Source organism: Tamandua tetradactyla, chromosome 4, assembly GCF_023851605.1.
Source record: "Tamandua tetradactyla isolate mTamTet1 chromosome 4, mTamTet1.pri, whole genome shotgun sequence".
NCBI classification, from domain to species: Eukaryota; Metazoa; Chordata; class Mammalia; order Pilosa; family Myrmecophagidae; genus Tamandua; species Tamandua tetradactyla.
In genome coordinates, this window is record NC_135330.1 from 20,162,665 (window position 1) to 20,183,112 (window position 20,448).

Consider the following 20,448-nt stretch of genomic DNA (forward strand, 5'->3'; position numbering starts at 1 on the left):
GGTGGAGTTGCTTGCTGGAATCCTTTAAAAGAGGAAACATTTGGAGAGAGTCCCTTTTGGTAGAGCCACGTGAAAGCCAGCAGACGCCACCATGTTCTCCATGTGCCCTTCCAGCTGAGAGAGAAACGTTGAACGTCGTCGGCCTTCTTAAACCAAGGTATCTTTCCCTGATGCCTTAAATTGGACATTTCTATAGACTTGTTTTGATTGGGACATTTTCTCGGCCTTAGAACTGTAAACTAGCAACTTATTAAATTCCCCTTGTTAAAAGCCATTCCGTTTCTGGTATATTGCATTCCGGCAGCTTAGCAAACTAGAACACAGGGAGATAGGCTGGTAAATGGAAGGCTCTGGTGGGGTCTGTCAGTGAACAGCAGAGAAAAAAATTCCCTGAAGCCCTAGATGTTTGAGGAGTTTGATGACAAAAAGAAGCCCCAAAGGAAAGGTTGTTCATGGCTCTGTGACTGTAAAAAGTCTTTTGGATGCAGTAGTGGATACCTGTTGTTGCTATTGTGTGTGTGTGTGTATTTTGTCTACCCAGGGTCCTTCCTCTACTTCTGTTAATAACACGTCCCTCTCTTCTTTGGAGCGATGTTCCTATCCCGTCATCTAGTCCAGCTGACGGTGTTTAAGTCTGAAGCGCGACCATGGAAGAATAAGTACCCTCCATGTTCTCTTCCGGCGTGGGCAATGCTCACTTCTTCTGAGGGAACGAACAGCTCTTAATAAATGGATTTTAAAATTTTGCCCCAGAGTCTGTTGCTTTTGCATCTGCAATCCCAATATCACCCCTTCCTGGTCACGAATGGACTTTCCACCTCTCTGGTCACAATGATTAGTTCAAAGATGGGCACAAAATTCAACATTGGTCAGTTACAGTCTTTCCCCGAGATTGTTCTCATGAATAAAGACTTTTAAGTGTTTGGTCATAGAAGCTGGAAAATTGGAACTCTTGAACTACTAGCAGCTATGTTCCTGCCCTGCAGGGGGAAAATTACCCTTACAGGGAAAACATATAAGATATCAAAGGACGAATGGAGATGGATGATGGATAGAAAAAAAGATCCTATGTCAAGATCCAGAATTGTCCTTAGTTCTAACAAGTCTTCTTCTGTCCTGCACACAACTCCCAGGATTCTTCTGATAAACTGTTCCATTCCCTCTTTTTTTTTTTTTTTTAATAGGATACTCTGAGTTGGTTTTCTGTCATTGGCAGCCATAAGATTTTTGTCTAAAACTTCAAAACACCTCAGTGGCTACCTCACCGATATAAAGGAATGAGAAAAGCCAGATGCCTAGAATAAAACAGCAACACTAATGACTATTGGGAATTGGGGTGTGGTAATATATGTCATAAATGAATTCTGTTCATTTGAACAAGCGGCGTTTCTATGAACAGTGATCAACTGAAGTTTGTGTATTTCTCTCTCTCTGGCTCTGCTGTTCTGGAGACTGAACACCTCAGGGCAAGGAAAAAAAATGAGCCAGGAAGAATATACTGGGGTTAAGCATGAAATAAAATACAAGAAAAATGTCCTGAGAGCAAGTCATTTTTATTTCTCTTTTCTCTTATTTTTAAAAAGAGAAAATGTAACTTTTTTTTTTAACATAAGAGACTGTGGAATCTTCTCTCCTGCTTGTTTTTATATTAAAGGAAGCAGGAACATGAGAAAGATTAATTCAGCTTTTACAGTCAAAGGCCAGGGAAGGGAGGGTTTAGATCGTTTGGTTGCTTGGTTCTATGACAGAGTGTTTGTTAATGAGAAAGGGTCTTCATTTTAATTCTGCAGAATCAGAGTCTGAACGAACTTCAGAAAGCACTTGTAATTCTGTGGTGTTAAAAAGCACACTTTAAAAATAGCTTTAAGCCAGGGAGTGTGTGTTTCATTCCCTTTTGGTCCCAAGCAGCTGTCCCCCACGAGGTACACGCAGGATGCTCAGAAAACATCAACACGGCAAGAACAAAACTTGCAGAACTTACAGAAAACTCATCCTTTCTAAATAAAGAACTTCTGAGTGCACTTAATTTGATTTTCCAAAAGTGAATTCATACACAGCTTTTCAAGAATGCATCTCTCAAGCAAACTGAGGCACATCTTTATACCAGGCATTGGATCCTGCCTGGAAAGTTAGTAATAGAGGCATTTCCTGAACAGATGCCACCAGGTGGCGCCTCAGGCCAGTTTGCCCGTTTATCTCTACACTATGCCATAGTTGGTGAGTCATTTCAGGCTACCGGACAAACATTCAGGAAATGCTTAAAATCAATTCAACAGGAAAATGTAACTTCGCCTGAATGGTGTGATGAGTTATTAGGATGTTTCTGCTAGGATTTTACAAGGCAAACCTGACAATGTACTTCATTTCTTGAATTGAAAGTATATAAAAGTTACTTTTACATTAAACAATGGGGAATAAGGTTTCAGACATAAAATAACATTTTCTCCTACAAATACCTTATCTAATTCATTTTAGGTTTAGGTCTTCCTTGTTTTCTGGATGATATCTAGATGCATAATTTTCTCGGTCACTCAAACGGTAAAGTTTTCCATTCACTTTTAGTTCCAAGAATAGCCAACTAGGTAATTAAAATATCTATTCCGTTATAACGATCAAACTGAGTAAAATGGAGAACTAAAACTTCTTCCCTTCCCCTAGTTTAGACTTGTTTCAGTTTTAGAAGCCTGCATCAGAGGAAACTGTGTGCCTTCTTGATTTTCCCACTTAGTAGCCACACTCTTTTTAACTCTTGGCTTCTCTAGGGTTGATGTGTATATTGGAGTTATTGCGGGGAAGGGCAGGTAAGAGCAGGAAAAGGCTTTGTTGGCCAGTATAATTTGGCATTCCACCAAACGTGTGTCCAAAATAAAAAACTAACACACATAAGAGGACAAGAAATCGTAAGTGAGGGTCAACAGATGAAACAAACTTCAAAATCAGACCCACAAGACCAAAATAAAGTTGCAGTGGCTGAGGTTTCACATAGCGTCGAGAGGGCATTCTGGAAGTTACTCTCATGCAAGCTTCAGCCAGGTATTGCTAATCACCACAGTACGTGAAGCCCCAACCCACAGAGCTCCTGAAAATCCTAGGGAGTGCTCTAGGCTCCATCTAACTCTCTATAAAAGTCGTTCTGAGTAGGTTTATTTTTCCCTGAAGGTCGAGAGGGAGATCAAATGAGAGGCAGGAGGTGTAACCAAGAAATTAAGATGTAACAAATGACTATGACTACTGACTCATTACAAAGATTTTTTTTTTAGTGTCTAGTGTTTCAGAATAGCTAATAAGAAATATCCGAAGTTGTTGAACTGTAATTCAGTAGCACTGGTTGTACAATAATAATTGTAAAACTATATAGCAAAAAAAAGTCAGTTGCCTGTGTTTGTGTGCATCCACATATAGATGTTTTGTCTGTTCGTGTTGATATATCACACACACCACACACTATATATACACATGCAATTCTACACTGTCTTAGTTAACCTACTTCTATTGTTAGTCTTAAAATTGGGTACAGCACTATACTAGTGGCCGATAAGAGGGTGGGGAAAGGGGTCTGGATATTTGGGGTTCTCTTTTTTGTCCTTATTTCTTTTTTCGGAGTAATGCAAAGGTTCCAAGTGATCATGGTGATGAATGCACAGCTATGTGATGATACTGTGAACCAATGATTGTACACTTTGGGTGGACTGTAAGGTGAGAGAACATATCTCAATAAAATGACATTTAAAAAAGAAAGAAAAAAATTAGACCCACAAAAATTGCATATATTAGAATTACTTGATATAAAATACAAAGTATGCTTAATATATTCAAAGAAATAAGTGGGAGTTGAAAGAGTAAGAGTAAGGTACAAAAGTAAAAAGAGTAAGGAACAAGATAGTATCAAAAATGACCATGCAGATATGAAAAAAAACAAATTGAATTTTTAGAAGTGAACAATATATTAATTAAAATTAAATTTCAAAGGAAGAAGCCAGCTAAAGGGAAAATCACTGAACTGGAAGATGAAATAGAAACTAACCAGAAAAGAGCACAGAAAGATGAAGAAATGAAAAAGATAAAAGCTAGATTAAACAATATGGAAGATAGAATGAGAAGGTCTAACATAAATTTAATTGGAAGCCTTAAAAGAGTTTAGAGAAAAGTGGAGAGGAAATATCTGAGGAGCTAATAGCTAAGAATTTTCTATACCTAATGGAAAACCCAATCCACAGATTCGAAAAGCCTCCAAATTCCCAATACTGATAAGTAAAAAGAAGTCTAGACCTGGTCACATGTTATTAAACCGAAGAACACCAGAGACAAAAAAATCTGAAAATCAGCCAGATAGACGAGACCAATCACTTCTAAAAGGACGGTTAGATCGGCAACTGACTCCTCAAAGCAACAATGAAGAAAAATGGGGTGATGTCATCATAATGGAATGTAAGATATTTCCTGGAAAAGGCTCCCACAGAAAAAAGTAATGAAAGGACACATTCCATTTGTATGGAACTCTAGAAAATAATAGAAACTGGAGAAGGATGCTGCAAATGCTGAATTGAAGGAGAAAAAGTAAACACCCGAAACAGGAAGGAGATTTACATCCAGGACCAGGGAGTCTGAACCCCCTCCCCTCACTTGCACAGCTTAAGAGCCACGAAGTGAGAGCACAGCACCAGTGCCTCCGGACACAGATGCAGACTATAGGGCCACTGCCGTGAGTGAGAACCCACACATATCCTCACACAGCCACCCAAGTCTGCAGAGACCCAGGGCAGCTGGGAAGTGACCCACGTAAAAGTGCCCCAGGAAAATGAAGGGGCCATGACAGGACTGTTGGCATGAGGGGCACACACTCAGCCCAGTCTTTGTGGACGATCTAAACAAAAAATGGAGCTTTCTAGTTGACCCTATATCTGGCTCCCTGGGGCGGGAAAGCCTAACAGAGTAGTAAACAGAGGCAGAAAACTTCACAGAAAGGAAAAAGGGGGCAGGAGTGAGGGAGCTGTAAGGCATCCTGTTGTAAGGCAGGATGGGTTCCAGAACTGGAAAGTGTAATGAATAGGGAACACTGAGTGAGGAAGAGGATTTGAACAAATTATAGGAACTGGGGAGAAAATTCTGCACAAAAACAGAACAGATCAGGATTTTCAGAGCAGTTAACAGAGGAAAGGAAACTTTCTTCTGGAGGAAGCCCTTAAAAGGGCAATCTTACAAGTTGTATCACATATCCAGGGCAAGAATCAGGTACAGGAGAGCTGAGAAAATCTGAAAAGTTAAACCCAGGCTACTCTAAAGGTCCAATATAAGATGGAACAAGTGTCAGAGAAGAGCCTTAACATATAGCCAATCTACAATAAAACCCTAGGCAAAAGGGAGAAACTGACCTTAAGAGTTAACACAGCAAAATAATCATATGCCAAGCATCAGCAAAAACATTACAAGCCATAATAAGAAACAGAAAGATGTGGCTCAGTCAAGGGAACAAATTAAAACTTCAGAGAAGACACAAAATTTAAGAAAACATATCTAGGTCAATTCAAGGAGATGATGGGAAATATGGATAGAAATAAACTAATGGTGGATATAGACCTAAAGGACATTAAAAGGACAATACCTGAGCAAAAAGAAGAATTGCAAAGTTTAAAAAGAAATACAACAGAAATTATAGACATGGAAGACACAATATGGAGATTAAAAATACACTAGATGCATACAACAGCAGATTTCCACAGGCAGAAGAAAGAATCAGCGAACTAGAAGACAGGACAATCAAAATCATATGTTCAGAAGAACACATAGGGGAAAATAGGAAAAAATTCAGCAGTGTCTCAGAGACTTGAGTGACAGCATGAAACATACAAGCATACATATCTTGGGAGTCTCAGAAGGAGAAGAAAGGGAAAGGGAGCAGAAAGAATATTTGAGGAAATAATGGCTGAAGATTTCCCAAGTCTTATGGAGGATATAGTATAGATATCCAAGAAGCACAACATTTTCCAAAGAGAATAAATACTAACAGACTTACTTCAATACACATACTGATCAAAGTGTCAAATGTCAAAAATAAAGAGGCAATTCTGAAAGCAGCAAGAGAAAAGCAATTCATCTTATTGAGGATCCCTCAATAAGACTAAGTGCCAACTTCTCATCAGAAACCATGGAGACCAGAAGGCAGTGTTATATTTCGGGTTCTGACAGAGAAAACTGCCAGGCAAAAATTTGTATCCAGTAAACTGACCTTCAAAAATGAGGGAGAGTTTTAAACATTCACAGATAAACAGAAGTTGAGGGGGTTCATTATCAAAAGACCTGCCCTATAAGAATTGCTAAAGGGAGTTTTGCAGATTGAAAGGAAAAGAAAAAAAGGTGGCTTGAAGCAGTGTGAAAAAGTGAAGATCTTCACTAAAGGTAACTAATAGGTGAATGTGAAACCCAATAGTACTGTATCCTCAATATATTATTCTACTCTTTAATTCCTGCAAGAGTCAGAATATAATTAAATAAGAAAATGTCATATTTTCTGATAATGAACACACAGAATATAAAGAGGTAATGTGGGACAAAAACAACACAAAGAGGGGAAACAGAGAGATATGGGAACAGAGCACATGTATGGTATTGAAGTTAAGGTGGTCTCTTTCCAAATTAGTAGTTTATAGATGTAGGTTGTGTAACAGAAACCCCCACAAAGAAAGAATTTTAAAAATATACAGAAACCGAAATAAGAAAGATCAGTCTGATACATTACAAAAGATCAACTATGCAGAAAAGGACGCTGCAATAAAGGAAAGAAGAAAAAAAGATATGACACATAAAAACCAAAGGAAAAATAGCTGAAAGAAGTACTGCCTTTCCAATAATCACAATGAACACTAAAGGATTAAGCACCCCAATCAAAAGACACAGGTTGGCAGAATTGATATAAAAGCCTGATTTAACTACATGTTGTTTACAAGAGATTCGCCTTAGACCTGAAGACACAAATAGGTTGAAAGCAAAAGTATGGAAAAAGATATTCCATGAAAATAGTAACCAAAAAAGACCTTGTGTAGCTATACTAATATTGGACAAAATAGACTTTAAGTCAAAAGCTGTTATATTAGACAAAGAAAGACATTATATATTAATAAAAGGGAAATTCACCGAGATGAAATAACCATAATAAATGTATGCACCTAACCATGGTGCCCAAAAATACATGAAGCAAACACTGGCAAAACTGAAGGGAGAAATAGACACCTCTATAATAGTTGGAGACTTCAATACACCACTCTTATCAATAGACGTCTATACCTAAGGTCAATAAGGAAACAAAGTACTTGAATAATATGATAAATGAACTAGACCTAATAGATATATACAGAATATTGCACTCCCAAACAGCAGGATAGACATTCTTCTCAAGTGCACAAGGTCCATTCTCCAGGACAGATCACATGTTAGGTCACAAAAATAAGCCTCAATAAATTTAAAAAGATTGAAATTACACAAAGCATCTTGTCTGACTACAATGAAATGAAGTTGTAAATCATTAACAGGCTAATTGGAGACTCCACAAGTATATAGCAGCTAAACAGCATTCTTAAAAAAGCAATCGGTCAAAGAAGAAATCATAAGGGAAATACATGGAAAATTATAAAACTTTGCTAAAAGATGGCAAAGATGATCTAAATAAACAGGGCACTCCATGCTCATGGATTGGAGACTAAATATTGTTAAAGATGTCAATCTGACCCAAAAACAATTTACAGATTCAATGCAATCCCAATCAAAATACATTTTCTTTCCAGATATGTAAAGGCCAATTAACAAATTTATTTGGAAGGTTAAGGGCCCTGAATAGCCCAAATCTTGAAAAAGAAAAAGTCAGAGGAGTCACACCTTCTAACTTTAAAACATACTACAATGTTACAGTGGTCAAAACAGCATGGTACTGGCACAAGGATAGATAAATAGACCAATGGAATAAAATTGAGAGGTCAGAAATAGTCCCTCTCAATGGCCAATAGATTTCTGACAAGGCTGTCAAGTCTGCTAAACTAGGAAAGAATAGTCTCGTCAACAAATAGTCCTGGGAGGACTGGATGTCCATACGCAAACAATTGAAAGAGGACTCTTATCTCATACCTTCTACAAAAATTAACTGAAAATGGATCAAAGACCTGAAAAAGAACCAGGACTATAAAACTCCTAGAAGAAAATGTAGGGAAGTATCTTCAGGACATTGTGTTAGGCAATGGGTTCTTAGACTTTACACCCAAAACACACGCAAAAACAGAAAAAAAAAGTTAAATGGCACCTCATCAAAATAAATTTTTGTGCATGAAAGGACTCTATCATGAAAATCAAGATAACCTACACAATAGGAGAAAATATTTGGAAATGACATATCTGATAAGTGTTCAATATCTAGAATGTATAAATAAATCTTACAACTCAACAATAAAGAGACAAACAACCTATTTTAAAAATGGGTAGGGTGGTGCAATGGTGGCTCAGTGGCAGAATTCTCACCTGCCATGACAGAGACCCGGGTTCGATTCCCAGAGCCTACCCATGCCAAAGAAAGAAAGAAAGAAAATTGGGCAAAAGACTTGAATAGGCATTTCTACAAAGAAAACATGCAAATGGCCAAAAAGCACATGAGAAAATGCTCAACATCATTAACTATTAGGGAAATGCAAATCAGAACCACAATGAGATACCATTTCACACCTACTAGAATGGGTATTAGTAAAAAAAAAAATTACACAGATTAGAGAGGATATGGAGAAATACGACACTCATTCATTGCTGATGGGGAGGTAAAATTGTGCAGCCACTATGGATTTTCTAGTGGGAGGCTGGCTCCAGGAATTTCTGAGGGGTGTGAGTTAGAGGTTTTTAAAAATTTTCCTTAATAGCAGCCCATTTTTCTGGGTTTCTCCATAAAACTACTTTTTTCACCGCTAACTTTGTTGTTGCTTTTCCCGTCGTCCAATTGTAAAATATACCTGCCTTGTGCAGCCACTGTGGAAGGCAGTTTGGTGGTTCCTCAGAAAATTAAACACAGAATTACCACATGACCCAGCAATTCTCCTTTAGCTATGTACCCAAAATAATTGAAACCAGGGACTTGAACAGATATTTGCACACCGATGTTCATAGTGGTATTATTCATAGTTGCCCAAAGATAGAAGCAACCCATGTGGCCATCAACTGATGAATGGATAAACAGAATCTGGCATATACACACAATGGAATATTATTCAGTTGTTAAAAAAAGGAATGAAGTCCTGATACATATGACAACATGGATGAAACTTCAAGATAACATGTTGAAATAAGCCAGACACAAAAGGACAAAATTTGCATGATCTCACTGATATGAAACAATTAGAACAAGAAAAACTCATAGAGTCAGAATCTAGAATGCAAATTACCAGAAGCTGGGCTAGGGCAGACACTAGGGAATTAATGCTCAAATCGTACAAAATTTTTATTTGGATGATGGTAAAGTTTTAGTGATGGATGATGATGGTTGCACAACATTGCAAAAGTAATTAACAATTCTGAATTATATACGTGAATGTGGTTAAAAGGGAAAATTTTTAAGTTGTATAAATGTTACTAGAATAAAAATTTTAAAAAAAAACAAAGCAAAAAACACAGCGAACCCTATTGCACAAAACAAAACAATGAAATCCAGAAGAGAGTGGAATAATATCTCCAATGTGCTGAGAGAATATAACCATGAACCAGAATTTGCATATCCAGTAAAATTCTTTTTCAAGAACAAGAATGAAATACTTTTAGATAAAAACTGAGTACTCTGTCAACACACCATCACTAAAGAAAACTTCCTTCAGAAAGAAGGTAAAAGGTTTCAAAAGGAAGACCTGGGGTGCAGAAAAATGTGTAGAAAATAAAACAAAGCCTGGGTGATTTTCAACATTGTATAAATCAGTAACAATATATTTATTTTATAAAGCTGAAAAACAAAACCCACAAGAAAGAACCAAAACAATGAACAAAAATAGAAAGTCCACAGGAAGTAATCAATAGTTTAAGTATTTGAGGGCCTTTCTGTTAAATCTATGTGTAAACATTTCAAACTACTAAAAGAAGAGAATTCAGCTTAGATGTTTCAAGTAAGTAGAGTTATTGGCAGATTTTCCATTCAATCAGGACTTCAAAGTCTGGAGAGCCCCTGGCTATCAAGAGAAGATTGATGTTTCCTGAGGTCAGTAAGACTTTTTTCCCCCATCAAAGGCCTTTAATTACCTCCTTTTAATTTTGGTATTCTGGATTTTCTCAAATTTCTCCAGAATTTAAAATGTGCTCCCATGAATAGCTTCCCTCTTCACTTTACCAAGGGTCATTTCTAGCTGTGTATGCCTGTGTCCTCCTTGAAAATGAGCTAGAGCCAGCACACTATCTAACCGTCTTTCCTACTTTCCATCTCCTCCCGAATGTCAAACAGCTCTTGAACAACAGGGAAAAGTAGCGACAGAATGTACCCAGGCCATAGCTTATTAAAATCAGTGAAAACATGCATTATGCTCTGTCCGTACTTGCCTCCCCTATAATTCTACAGCATATTGTTCCTCCAGTCAAGTATTTAAAGCAATCTGAGCAGTCTGTGTAGTGTATGATTATTTTTCTGGCTGAGGTCATTTAATGTCAGATCATGATTAACCTTAGTTGTGTTAATAATGAGTCCTTGATAACAGACACAGGTGAAAATGCTTTATTTAGAGTTTAAAAGATTACAACTAAATCCACTTTATATGTCTGATGCTGAAAAAAATCATGGCAACAGTGATACAAGTAATTCAGCTTTGATGTCACGTACAAGGCACAAAAACAAGTGGGCAGGTGAAACAGACATCTGACCCTCTCTTGCTCCCACTGTTTCTTCTATTCCCAGAGGGAATGATCACCTTAGTTGAAAAAAAGAATGGCTTTTCCTCAAAACCAATGTAAGAGAAAAACTATTGGTGTCTCCTTAGTCTTTCCAGACGAAACGAGTCACACTCAATTACCTGAGGCCTAAAGCCACCAAGAAACTTAAAAAGAACTTTTAGCTAAATTGCTGCATTTTCTCCTCATCTTATTTGTCTATCTATCTTGCCCCTCTTCATTCTACCTAAAATCCCTAAATGTGGAGAAGATGCCAGATATTTCACTTCTAAGCAGCCTCCTTCTCCTTTCCCTTGCCCCTACTTCTGAGCCTAGAAGAATCTGTAGTCTGGCTCAGAAACTTCTCTTCAAGAAGGATTACAAAATCTGACGCACATTATTTTCCATGCCCTTTCCCTTCACTGCATGGCTAATGACAATGAAACTATCCTTTAGCATTGGAGAACTGGTGCTTGGTTGGATGAAGCAGCATCATCATCTGTCTTCATAACCTCACCTGAGGTACAAGTGAGCACCCAGTCCAGCACTGTTCCCATCTGAATATGAAGTGAATTAGCCTGACACCAGTCTCACGGGGATTATAGGGATTGGAAAGAACTCTAGACAGACAGAAAGTCTGGCTCTATAATTTAAAAAATCTCTTAAATATAAGCAAGTCACAGCCTTTTTCAAACAGAGTTTTACATTGTGATGACACCATTAACAATTGTCCTGCCTATATTGAGGTGGCTGCTGTGAGGATCCAATGAGATAACACATGTGAAAGTGGTGTGTAAGGAGTAACATCATAAAACCAATACATATGTCATTACCAACCTTCTTACTACCCTCATGCAGTGCTAAAGCTCCAGCTGCTGGGTAAAGCAGCTCAACATTATTCTTGCTCCAATTCTGATGTTAAAAGCCCCTTACTCTGAGCTTCACTGATCAGCTTCCAGGTGACTACGAGGTAGGATCCTGGCACATAAAAACTAGGCACTTTTTTCTTCTAGGATTTTAAGTACCTGAGCCACTGTCTCAGTGAGTTTGGATTTCTATACCTTATAAACCAATCTGAAACTCCTGCAAGACTATAGCAGCATTTAAATCCAACCTTGGTCAGATATATATATATATATACTGTAAATTCGATTATTCTTGCCAACCCCACTTTGGATCTTAAGGTGCTACTGGGTGTTGACCAGCCATGATTCTATCATGGTCTAAGTTTTGCTCAAAACTTCTTTCATGATCTAAGTTTTGCTCAAAGTAGCATCAAGGGAATGAGACAATTACCTGTAAGCCTTGTTGTTTGATCTGAGGTTGAAACAAATCACTATTCTGGGAATGGAAACATCTAGATCAGGCTCCTGAGGCGTTCTGCTAGCTCTCCTTTCTCTCTGCCTTACATAGTTCTCCCACCAGACATGAGAATGAAAGCTAGACTGTGGCTCCAAGGGAGTGAGAAGGACCTCAATGGGATGTTTAAAGAAAAACTTCCAAAGCCCAAGGAACCATCAGGACCAGCTGTTTGGGATACACCAGAAGTATAACTTAGTGCAACATTTTTCAAATGCATCTGATCATAGGAATCTCCTGAAATGCATCCCAGACCCAACCAACCAATCTCCAAGGCAGGGCACAGCAACACATCTTTAACAATAGCAATCAATAAATTCTTATGGTTAGGTAATTTGGGAGAAACAGTGATCCAGAAGAAAAGACCTAATTAGGTTCCTGACTTCACAAATAGCAGTGATAGTTTCTCCATCTAACTTTAAAAAATAGAAATTACTGTAATAGTTACTCCAGCCTCTCTTAAAAGCTGCCTAACGTCTCTTCAGATTACTTGTAGGAAGTTTTGCAGACTATTTAGAAATATTTACAGACGTGGTTAGCTGTGTTCAGCATGGAGCGCCTCGGGCTGGGGTGGCAGCCCCTTCCTACCTACAGAGTGCACGGTCCAGCCAGGGCAAAGTGGGGCTCGGAAAGGGAATCAGAGAGGTCTGTCATCTCCATAAGACCTGTTCTCACAAGTGAAAGTGGGTAGCAGCACTCAAAGCTGCAACTCTGGGCTCCTGGAGAAGCAGATGCAGAGCTCCCCGGTAAGTGAGCTTGTGGAGAACTGCTGACATGTTCCACGAGGTCCAGGGAAATGTTCCCAACTTCCTAGTGAGCTTGTGGAGAACTGCTGACATGTTCCACGAGGTCCAGGGAAATGTTCCCAACTTCCTAGGGAGTCTGAGCAGGACACAAGGAAGTGGCTCATCTACCAGGGGACTCCTCCCAACACTCATGCATCTTCCCTCCTCCAGCACATACCTGACTCAGCTGTGACTCACAGACAAAATTATCCCTCTGGGTCTTCTGCCTTTCCTTCCTTCTAATTCACCTCGTTTTGAGTTCAGATTTTCAAATACTGGCTTTTAGATCACTGAGCATATCTCTAAATGGGATGGGCGGACACACGTAACACTTAAATATCAAAATATGCTCATGAAATTAAAAAAATCATTTAATTCTCTGGGTTAATGGTAGTTTATCCATACCACTATTTCACAAATGTACAAAATCTCCTAGTTCTTTCTTGGGTATGTCTCATTTCCCCTATTAAATTGCAGGGTCCCCAAGGGCAGAGACCATGTCTTATTATAAGACTGAATTTGGACCCCAAGAAAACCTAGGAAGGAAGCTAACATGTATAAGCACTTCCTATGCAGGATACATCATCTACAAGAGAAGAAACAAAGGGACATAAAAAGTCAGGGGTGCTGATGAGCACCAGCTCTGCCTTTACTTTTCTATTCAGCCTTATCTGCTGTGTACATGCCCGGAAGTGACTATTTTCTCTCTGATAGCCCAGGAGTCTGAGTGACTTAAGCAGCCCTACAGAGGGCAACCTGGTCCTGTCCCCTCTCCCCTCTGGTTATTTCAGGAGCCTGTTATCTTCTTTGTATATTTTATCATCTGTAATTTTATTGTCTTTGGAATTGCAGGTTTCCAATTACAATAATTCTTTCCCACTGCTTCCTTCAACCTTCATCAAAATCATACATGCCCCCTGCTAATAAGAGCAATATTTTTGGTGTCTGCAGCTGGTACTATGGGGCTCTTTGGTGGTGAGAAACCTGACACAGTGCTCCGTTTAAAGAGATAATAGCTACTGCAGTTATCCAACATTTTCCAAAATTGCCTGAGCAAGTTGAAATCTGAAGCTGGTGACTAAGAAATGATGTTTTTGTTTTTTTAATCACTTTTTTCCATCTGAATTGGGCCCCCCAAAATAGACTATACCTAGGCTTTCAGAGGCCAAGGAGACCAACATGTCTAAAACTCAGCACCAGGGTAATGGCTTGTGTCTTCCAGCCCTTGGGCATGTCAGCTTAACTGTCCTCCTGGTTCCCTGGGGACAAAGCCACTGTAAAATCCTTTGACAGGCCAATTCTTCTTCCAGCAATGATACTAACTCATCCCCTCTGATCTTCACAGAGCCTCTTCTTTATTTCACTGCACATATAGGTCTTTTTTAGAGATGCCATGAAGTATAATGGAACTAGTGGCATGTATTTGGAGAATAGCATCTAGTACCAATCAGCTGGCTCTGGAGAAGACCAAAGAAATTCTGAAGAAGAAAGCTTCTCCAGAGGCTGTCCATGGATGCATAGACAGGGAAGGGACAACAACTGGAAGCAGAGGAGATGGCAAGGTCTGGCATCATTGCTTGCCAATGATTTAGCCCAAATATGTGCCTCACCATGATAGTGAAAGGTGGAAAGCTCTGATAAAAGTCTGTCCAAGAAAGTAGAGGCTGAGAGACACCCAAGGTTGAGTGGAGTCAGGGATTCAGGACTGAACATTGAGACAAGAAGGGAAAGTCAGTTTTCTCCTAGAAGAGAAATGGACACAAACAGTGCATCAACTCTTCATGCCTTGAGCAGGAATCAACAATTCAGGCTGGGCTCAGCTAGGCAGCTCTTCCGTTGGGCTCAGCTAGGCTCACTGCAACCAGCTGAGAGTTACAGGCTATCAGGGTGTCAGGGTAATTTGGCCCTTTTCTCTCACTGTATAGCAGGCTAGCCCAGGCTCATTCATGTGGTGGCAGTTCCAAAGTTTCTAAGTGGCAATAAAGGACAAGGCCCTTGTGCTTATTCTACTAGTGTCATGTTTGCTATTTTGTCATTGACCAAACCAAGTCATGTGACCAACCCCAGATTCAAGGGGTGAAGAAATAGACTTCACCCTTCAATGAGAAGGGAAGAGTTGGTGGCCAGTTTTGCAATCTAGACAAATTACAAAGTCCAGAGGGATCTAACTTTGGGATTTAAGCAAGGGTGGGACAGGGGAGTGTGCCTTCCTGAGAAAGCAGTATCTTTCTTCTCCCAAAATCATCTAGTGCAGTAGCCTGGTCAGGCCAAGAGATGCATACTCCACGTCCCTGGTGTCCTGGAGTGGCAGAATTCGAACGGCAGAAACAATCCAGGGAAAATGAAGTACTACAGCAGAGATTGAGAGGGGTTTGTGGGGAAAATGGCCCATATTCAAAATATAACGAGAACATTAATTATTTTCTTCCTAAATTCCTTCTCCTTCTCTATTTTGCATTATTGCTTTCTTCCCTTTTTCTCTCTCTTCTTCTGTGTGTATTTTAAGCATTTGTCAAAAGGCACCTGATGACATCCTAATCCAAGTGTAGAGGGAGGACGGCACCAACCTGTGCAAATTCCAGGAGAGAGGAAGAATGAGCCCTTAATAAAAAGATGCAGATGTTGATGTGTACAGCAGGAGAAAAAGCAGTTTATGTTCTTTGAATGGAAAAAGAAGTACCACTTAGACAGCTTTTCAAAAAGGTGTGCTTGCCTTCGTTTTGTTCCAGACACTCAAGAACTGTCATTCAGAACAGCAAATTGAAGTCATTTCTGTGATTGTCCAGCAGGTCACTGCCACTGAACTCAACAAAGACCTTCTGATTTCAGTGTAAAAACAGTCATTGACTAGTGACTGGAAAGTGAGGGGGATAAAAGGTATATTTTGCCTTGAAGTTATCTTCCATTTTCAGCAGAAGTCCTTCTAATAGTAGTAATAAATTCTTCTGTCTCTAAGCACAGCACAGGAGGTATGGAAAAGCATACTCTATACATTAGGCAATTTCTGGAGATTAGCAGTCCAGAGCTAACTCCCTTACAGAATAGGAAAATAAGTCTTGGTCGAGCTAAGGAGAGAGACTGGGCAGGATAAACTCTGGGGGTAATCAACTCTGTATATAGGAATGTTTTCACACTTAGGTGTTTTCTTGATCACTTTCTCAAACTAGTTTAATGGGCACTGAGGTTTGGAATCAGCCTCAGCCTCCTTTAAAGACTGCCTCCCATCCCTTGCCAAAGCAGATGATCAGCAAATCTTCCAAGATGGTGGCCAGAGAAGGTTCCGGGCCCGCTGGCTTTTGGATCTGAGTCTCGTTCCTGAAGTCTCCTTATGATTTCTAGATATCCAGAGAGATGTCTTGAAAACAAGCATCAGACCACAAGGGACATCCTGGTTGGAAAGTCACTCTGGGGAAGAGCAGAAAGAGCTAACATTAAACCACAGGCTGGTTAAAAGAAATTAAATAAATAACAACCTACGCAATAGAGGCTTCAATGAGTAGGGTCCATAACCTGTTCAGAACTAGAATACCCTGACTCTTAGGAAATTAGGTTTGTGAAGACTGTTAATTAGCCTCAACTGGTGCTGATGCCAACAAAAATCTAATAGGACTTAGTTTCGTGGCCAAGAATAACTTGGGTCATCATCTTAGGGATAACCACAACATTTACAGCATCACAAACAGCAAGTGTGGCTGGAGCATCACAAACCTATTCCCACCCAATTCACCTGAAAGATTTTCCTACTCAAAGTACTTCAGTCATTGCATTTTTCTATGTAAAGAACAAAACAAGACAATTGCTTTGGAAAGTTTACTAATAATGTAAACACATTTTTTTCCTGTTCACGTTCCTTCTCCCCTGAGGAATATGGCCAACTTGGGATCATGAAAACAAAATAGGGGAGAGGCAGGGTAATCGAGAGGGCAGAAGTACCTGTGATTGAAAAGTGGCCTCCAAAGTAGACAAATAACTGGGCAGGCACTGAAGGATTTCCTTCACACATACAGGGCACACTACTGCTTACACTCAATAAAAGTGTCAAAAGAGGATAGAAGTAGTGAGTTGTCCTTTGTAAATAGTAGTGGCTCCTAACCTGCTCTGCACTGAGGATTCTTGGGAATTTGATGAAAGTTACAAACCTCACCCTGTGGGGTGGGGGTGGGGGTGGGAATGCACATACACACGCTGAGAACATTCTGCACAGAGATCTCAGAAGCCCACCTAAAGGCATCTGATGACGATAGTGCCTAGAATTCCTGATGCCAGGAATATATGCCTCTTAACTCTGTAAAACCATCTGCACACCTTCTGTTTATTTTCTGCCCTTTTTCCAACTCTCTAGGGCCCTATGCTTACTTACATCACCTAGCTCTGGATATAGCAAGTTTGAAAACAAAGGAGCCTATCTCCGTGGACAAATTTCCCAAAGCAGGGCAGCTCTGCTCCCTCCACCTGGCCCCCCCATGCCCACCCAGCCTCTCTGCCGCACTCCTGCTCAGCTTCCTTTCTCACCGCCTCCCCAGCCCCAGGCCTGCCTGGGTCCTGGTCCCTAGTCCCTGGACAGCGACCCTGCTTGGTGGCTCCCTGCTCAGCCCACTTGGAGGAGGAGCACCAGACACGGTCTCACAGTTTTCTTGGCGGGCTCCTTTTTCCTCCTCTTCTCGGAGTTGCTGTGGTAGGGTAGTTCGCGGCTGCGGTAGGACGGGCCCCGGCTCAGCTCGAGCTCGCTGTAGGGCGGCAGCGCCTCGTCGGGCGTGTCCTCGTCTTCGCCCTGCGGGGTGCCCGTCGCCTTGTAGGTGGACTGCGGCGACCAGGCATAGTAGGAGGCGCTGCGCCGGCTGAGCTGCGCGCTCTGCTTGGACGGCGTCTCCAGGCTGCCGCCCTCGGCTCGCGGCTTGCGCTCCAGCACGCTGCTCAGGTACGAGTGGTCGTACTTGGGTGCCGTGCCTGGGGTCCGGCTCACCAGCCGCGGGAGGTGCGCGTCCTCGGCGGGTCGTCGGCACGGGGGGCTGTAGGACCAACCCCGGTCCGCGTCGGTCAGGGGCTCTCGGCTGCGGCTCCTCTTGCCGTAGTACTCCTCCAAGGAGCCGTCCTGGTAGAAGCCTCCGTGACCCCGGGACTCGGGGTGTTCAAAGCGGTTCGAGCCCCGAGCCTCGTGGCTGTTGCCATCGGCCCTGCGGGGCCGCTGGCTGTAGGAGTCGGCGAAGGCGGCCAGCTCGTCCATGGAGACCGCCGGCACCCCAGCAGCGAAGTTTTTCCGGGACAGCATCTCCGATTTGGAGCGCTGCTGGCTGCTGGCAGAGGATTCATTGGTCAGTAGGCCAGTTAATACATATGTATCAAACACCTGTCCTGTGCAAAGCAGAGAGCCTGAGGCTGGGATATAAGAGGACCTACCATAGTCTTGGGTCTCGGCCAGAAGACCTGGGTCCCAGTCACAATTCTGCTCCTTGCTGGATGATTAATCTTGAGCAAGTCATTACTTTTCTGGCCTCAGAATCTCAAATGCTAATTTAATTGAGGGTAACTGCATTTGTCTAGTGCATGAATTTGTGCTAAGGATTAAAATCAGTCATGGATAAAAATACTTTGTGATGTGTAGAGTGCTGAAACACAGTGAGGGGTCTTTCAATCATTATGTGACCTCCAGTTGTCAGCCACATATCTCATTTCATTTACCCGCAAGGCCAGGCAGGTAGTGGTGTTTGCAATACATTTATTTGTGGCCCAAGGAGCCTCTGTTAATATTCAGTGACACACAGAGAGGCCTTTACACTCTGAGGACCAAGTTATCTCTTGAAGCAGCAGGCCACAGGGACCCCTGCAACTGGTAAATTAGAGAGAAAGACAACCTCCACTGGTCTTGCAAGGTAAAGGACATGTGAGTGGTTGAAGGTGCTATTCGGTGGGGAAGGGGCCACACCAAGCTCACTGCAAATCTTGGCCACCTATATTCCTTTGCTAAGTTCCTTAACATCTGTAAGTTTCCATTTCCCTAGCTTAAAATGGGGACATTAATAGTATCTACCTTTAATAGTTGTCAGAGAATTAAATGCAACAGCATAATTTAGCAGAATAAATGATCAATAAACAAGATGATGGATGGGTTTTTTTTTTCAGAGGCTGCAGGATAAAATATATGGGAAGGACAGGAAATTATAAACAAGATTCATTAAGAGGTCTAGAACACTCATTTCAAAGGGCTTTGAATGAATTCTTCATTGGTGTCATAAGGGTTCCCATGTTTAATAAATGTGAGATGGGGATGTTGAAAGAGAGATGTGGTAGGATAATCTGGAATGAGATAAATGCTCTTGGATAATAACAGCTGGCAGAATCTTGGGAAAACAGCCTCAGATCTGCTCTGCCTTCTAGCTGCTGTCCTGCCACCTTCTCCCTCATACCCAGCCCCAGAGTTGCCCCTCCACAGCCACCTTCACCTGTGTCTGAAGCTCTCCCGATCCTCTTTGTTATACTCCAGGGCTGAGGGTCCCCGGCTGGTCCCATTGTTGCCTCCTATCACACCTGACCAATAGTCAGGATTGTTCTCCAAGTCCCCAGAAACAGGCAGCTGCTTGCTTCGCATCTGATGGTAAGACTGGCGGAAGTTGTTGTCTTCCTCATGTAGGGAGCTGAGTTCTGAGATAGTGGTGTTATCTGCAGGAACAAAACCAGGCATGACAGAACTTTCTACATGTTAGACAGGAAAGGAACTAAGAGAGCCAAGACCAGAGGCTCTGAGACACTCTCACCTGAGAGCCTCAATCCTGTCAAGGTGGGCTGTGGACCCTGACTAGTACAGTAGTGCTTGCATCTTTAGATTAGCTAGAAACTGACTTGCTTACAGACAGGGACCCTTCCTACACGCCCTGTTCTAGGAATGGAAGAACAATTGTTACTGCTCCACCCAAGGCAGGCTTCCCAGAATTCGGGCTCTCTATAGTTGGCCTCCTTCTGGTACATTATCATCCTTGTTCCAAATTTTTCCTTCTTCCATTATAATTTTGTGATGATCCGGGCTGATACCAAGCATGTTGGGCCAAAAGCAGCAAGAAGAGTAAGAGAGGTCATAGATCTCAGCATCTTTCCTACTGCCCACCCAGTCCCAAGATGGGGTCTTCACAGTCAGCATTGTCCCATGCTTTAGCGATATCCCATTCTGGCCTCTTTTGGCTGTGCCCCTTCCAACAAAGCAAGGAGTGCACAGGACCACGGGGATGTGTCTACCTAGTGCCCGTCTCCCCCTTCTAGATCATGCCTGTGGGTCTCCACTTGTACTCTTGACCCAGCCCCCAAATGTAAGGGGTGAGCCTTGTCACAGCATTCTCATTTCCTAAGGTGGCCCTAATAGCATTTTGCGAAAGCACTTGTGAAACAAAGGCCAGAATCAATGTCTGGAAAGATATATATATATCTTATATATATATATATATAT

At 41.3% G+C, this 20,448-nt stretch overlaps 1 protein-coding gene across 11 annotated transcripts in view; it reads right to left on the reverse strand.

The window, feature by feature from the left end:
- Positions 1 to 9,989: 9,989 nt before the first annotated feature.
- The window catches only part of ILDR2 (immunoglobulin like domain containing receptor 2), an 81,389-nt gene continuing 70,930 nt past the window's right edge, over positions 9,990 to 20,448 (reverse strand). For 4 of the 11 annotated variants that reach the window (XM_077156843.1, XM_077156849.1, XM_077156845.1 and 1 more), the window contains 2 exons: positions 19,454 to 19,670; positions 9,990 to 18,307 (listed from right to left, as the gene is read on the reverse strand). In XM_077156843.1, the coding sequence (XP_077012958.1) occupies positions 17,602 to 18,307; positions 19,454 to 19,670 (923 nt within the window). In that variant the 3' untranslated portion in view covers positions 9,990 to 17,601. The remainder of the gene's footprint in view (positions 18,308 to 19,453; positions 19,671 to 20,448) is intronic. The other 7 variants (XM_077156848.1, XM_077156844.1, XM_077156841.1 and 4 more) reach the window with 4 other exon arrangements.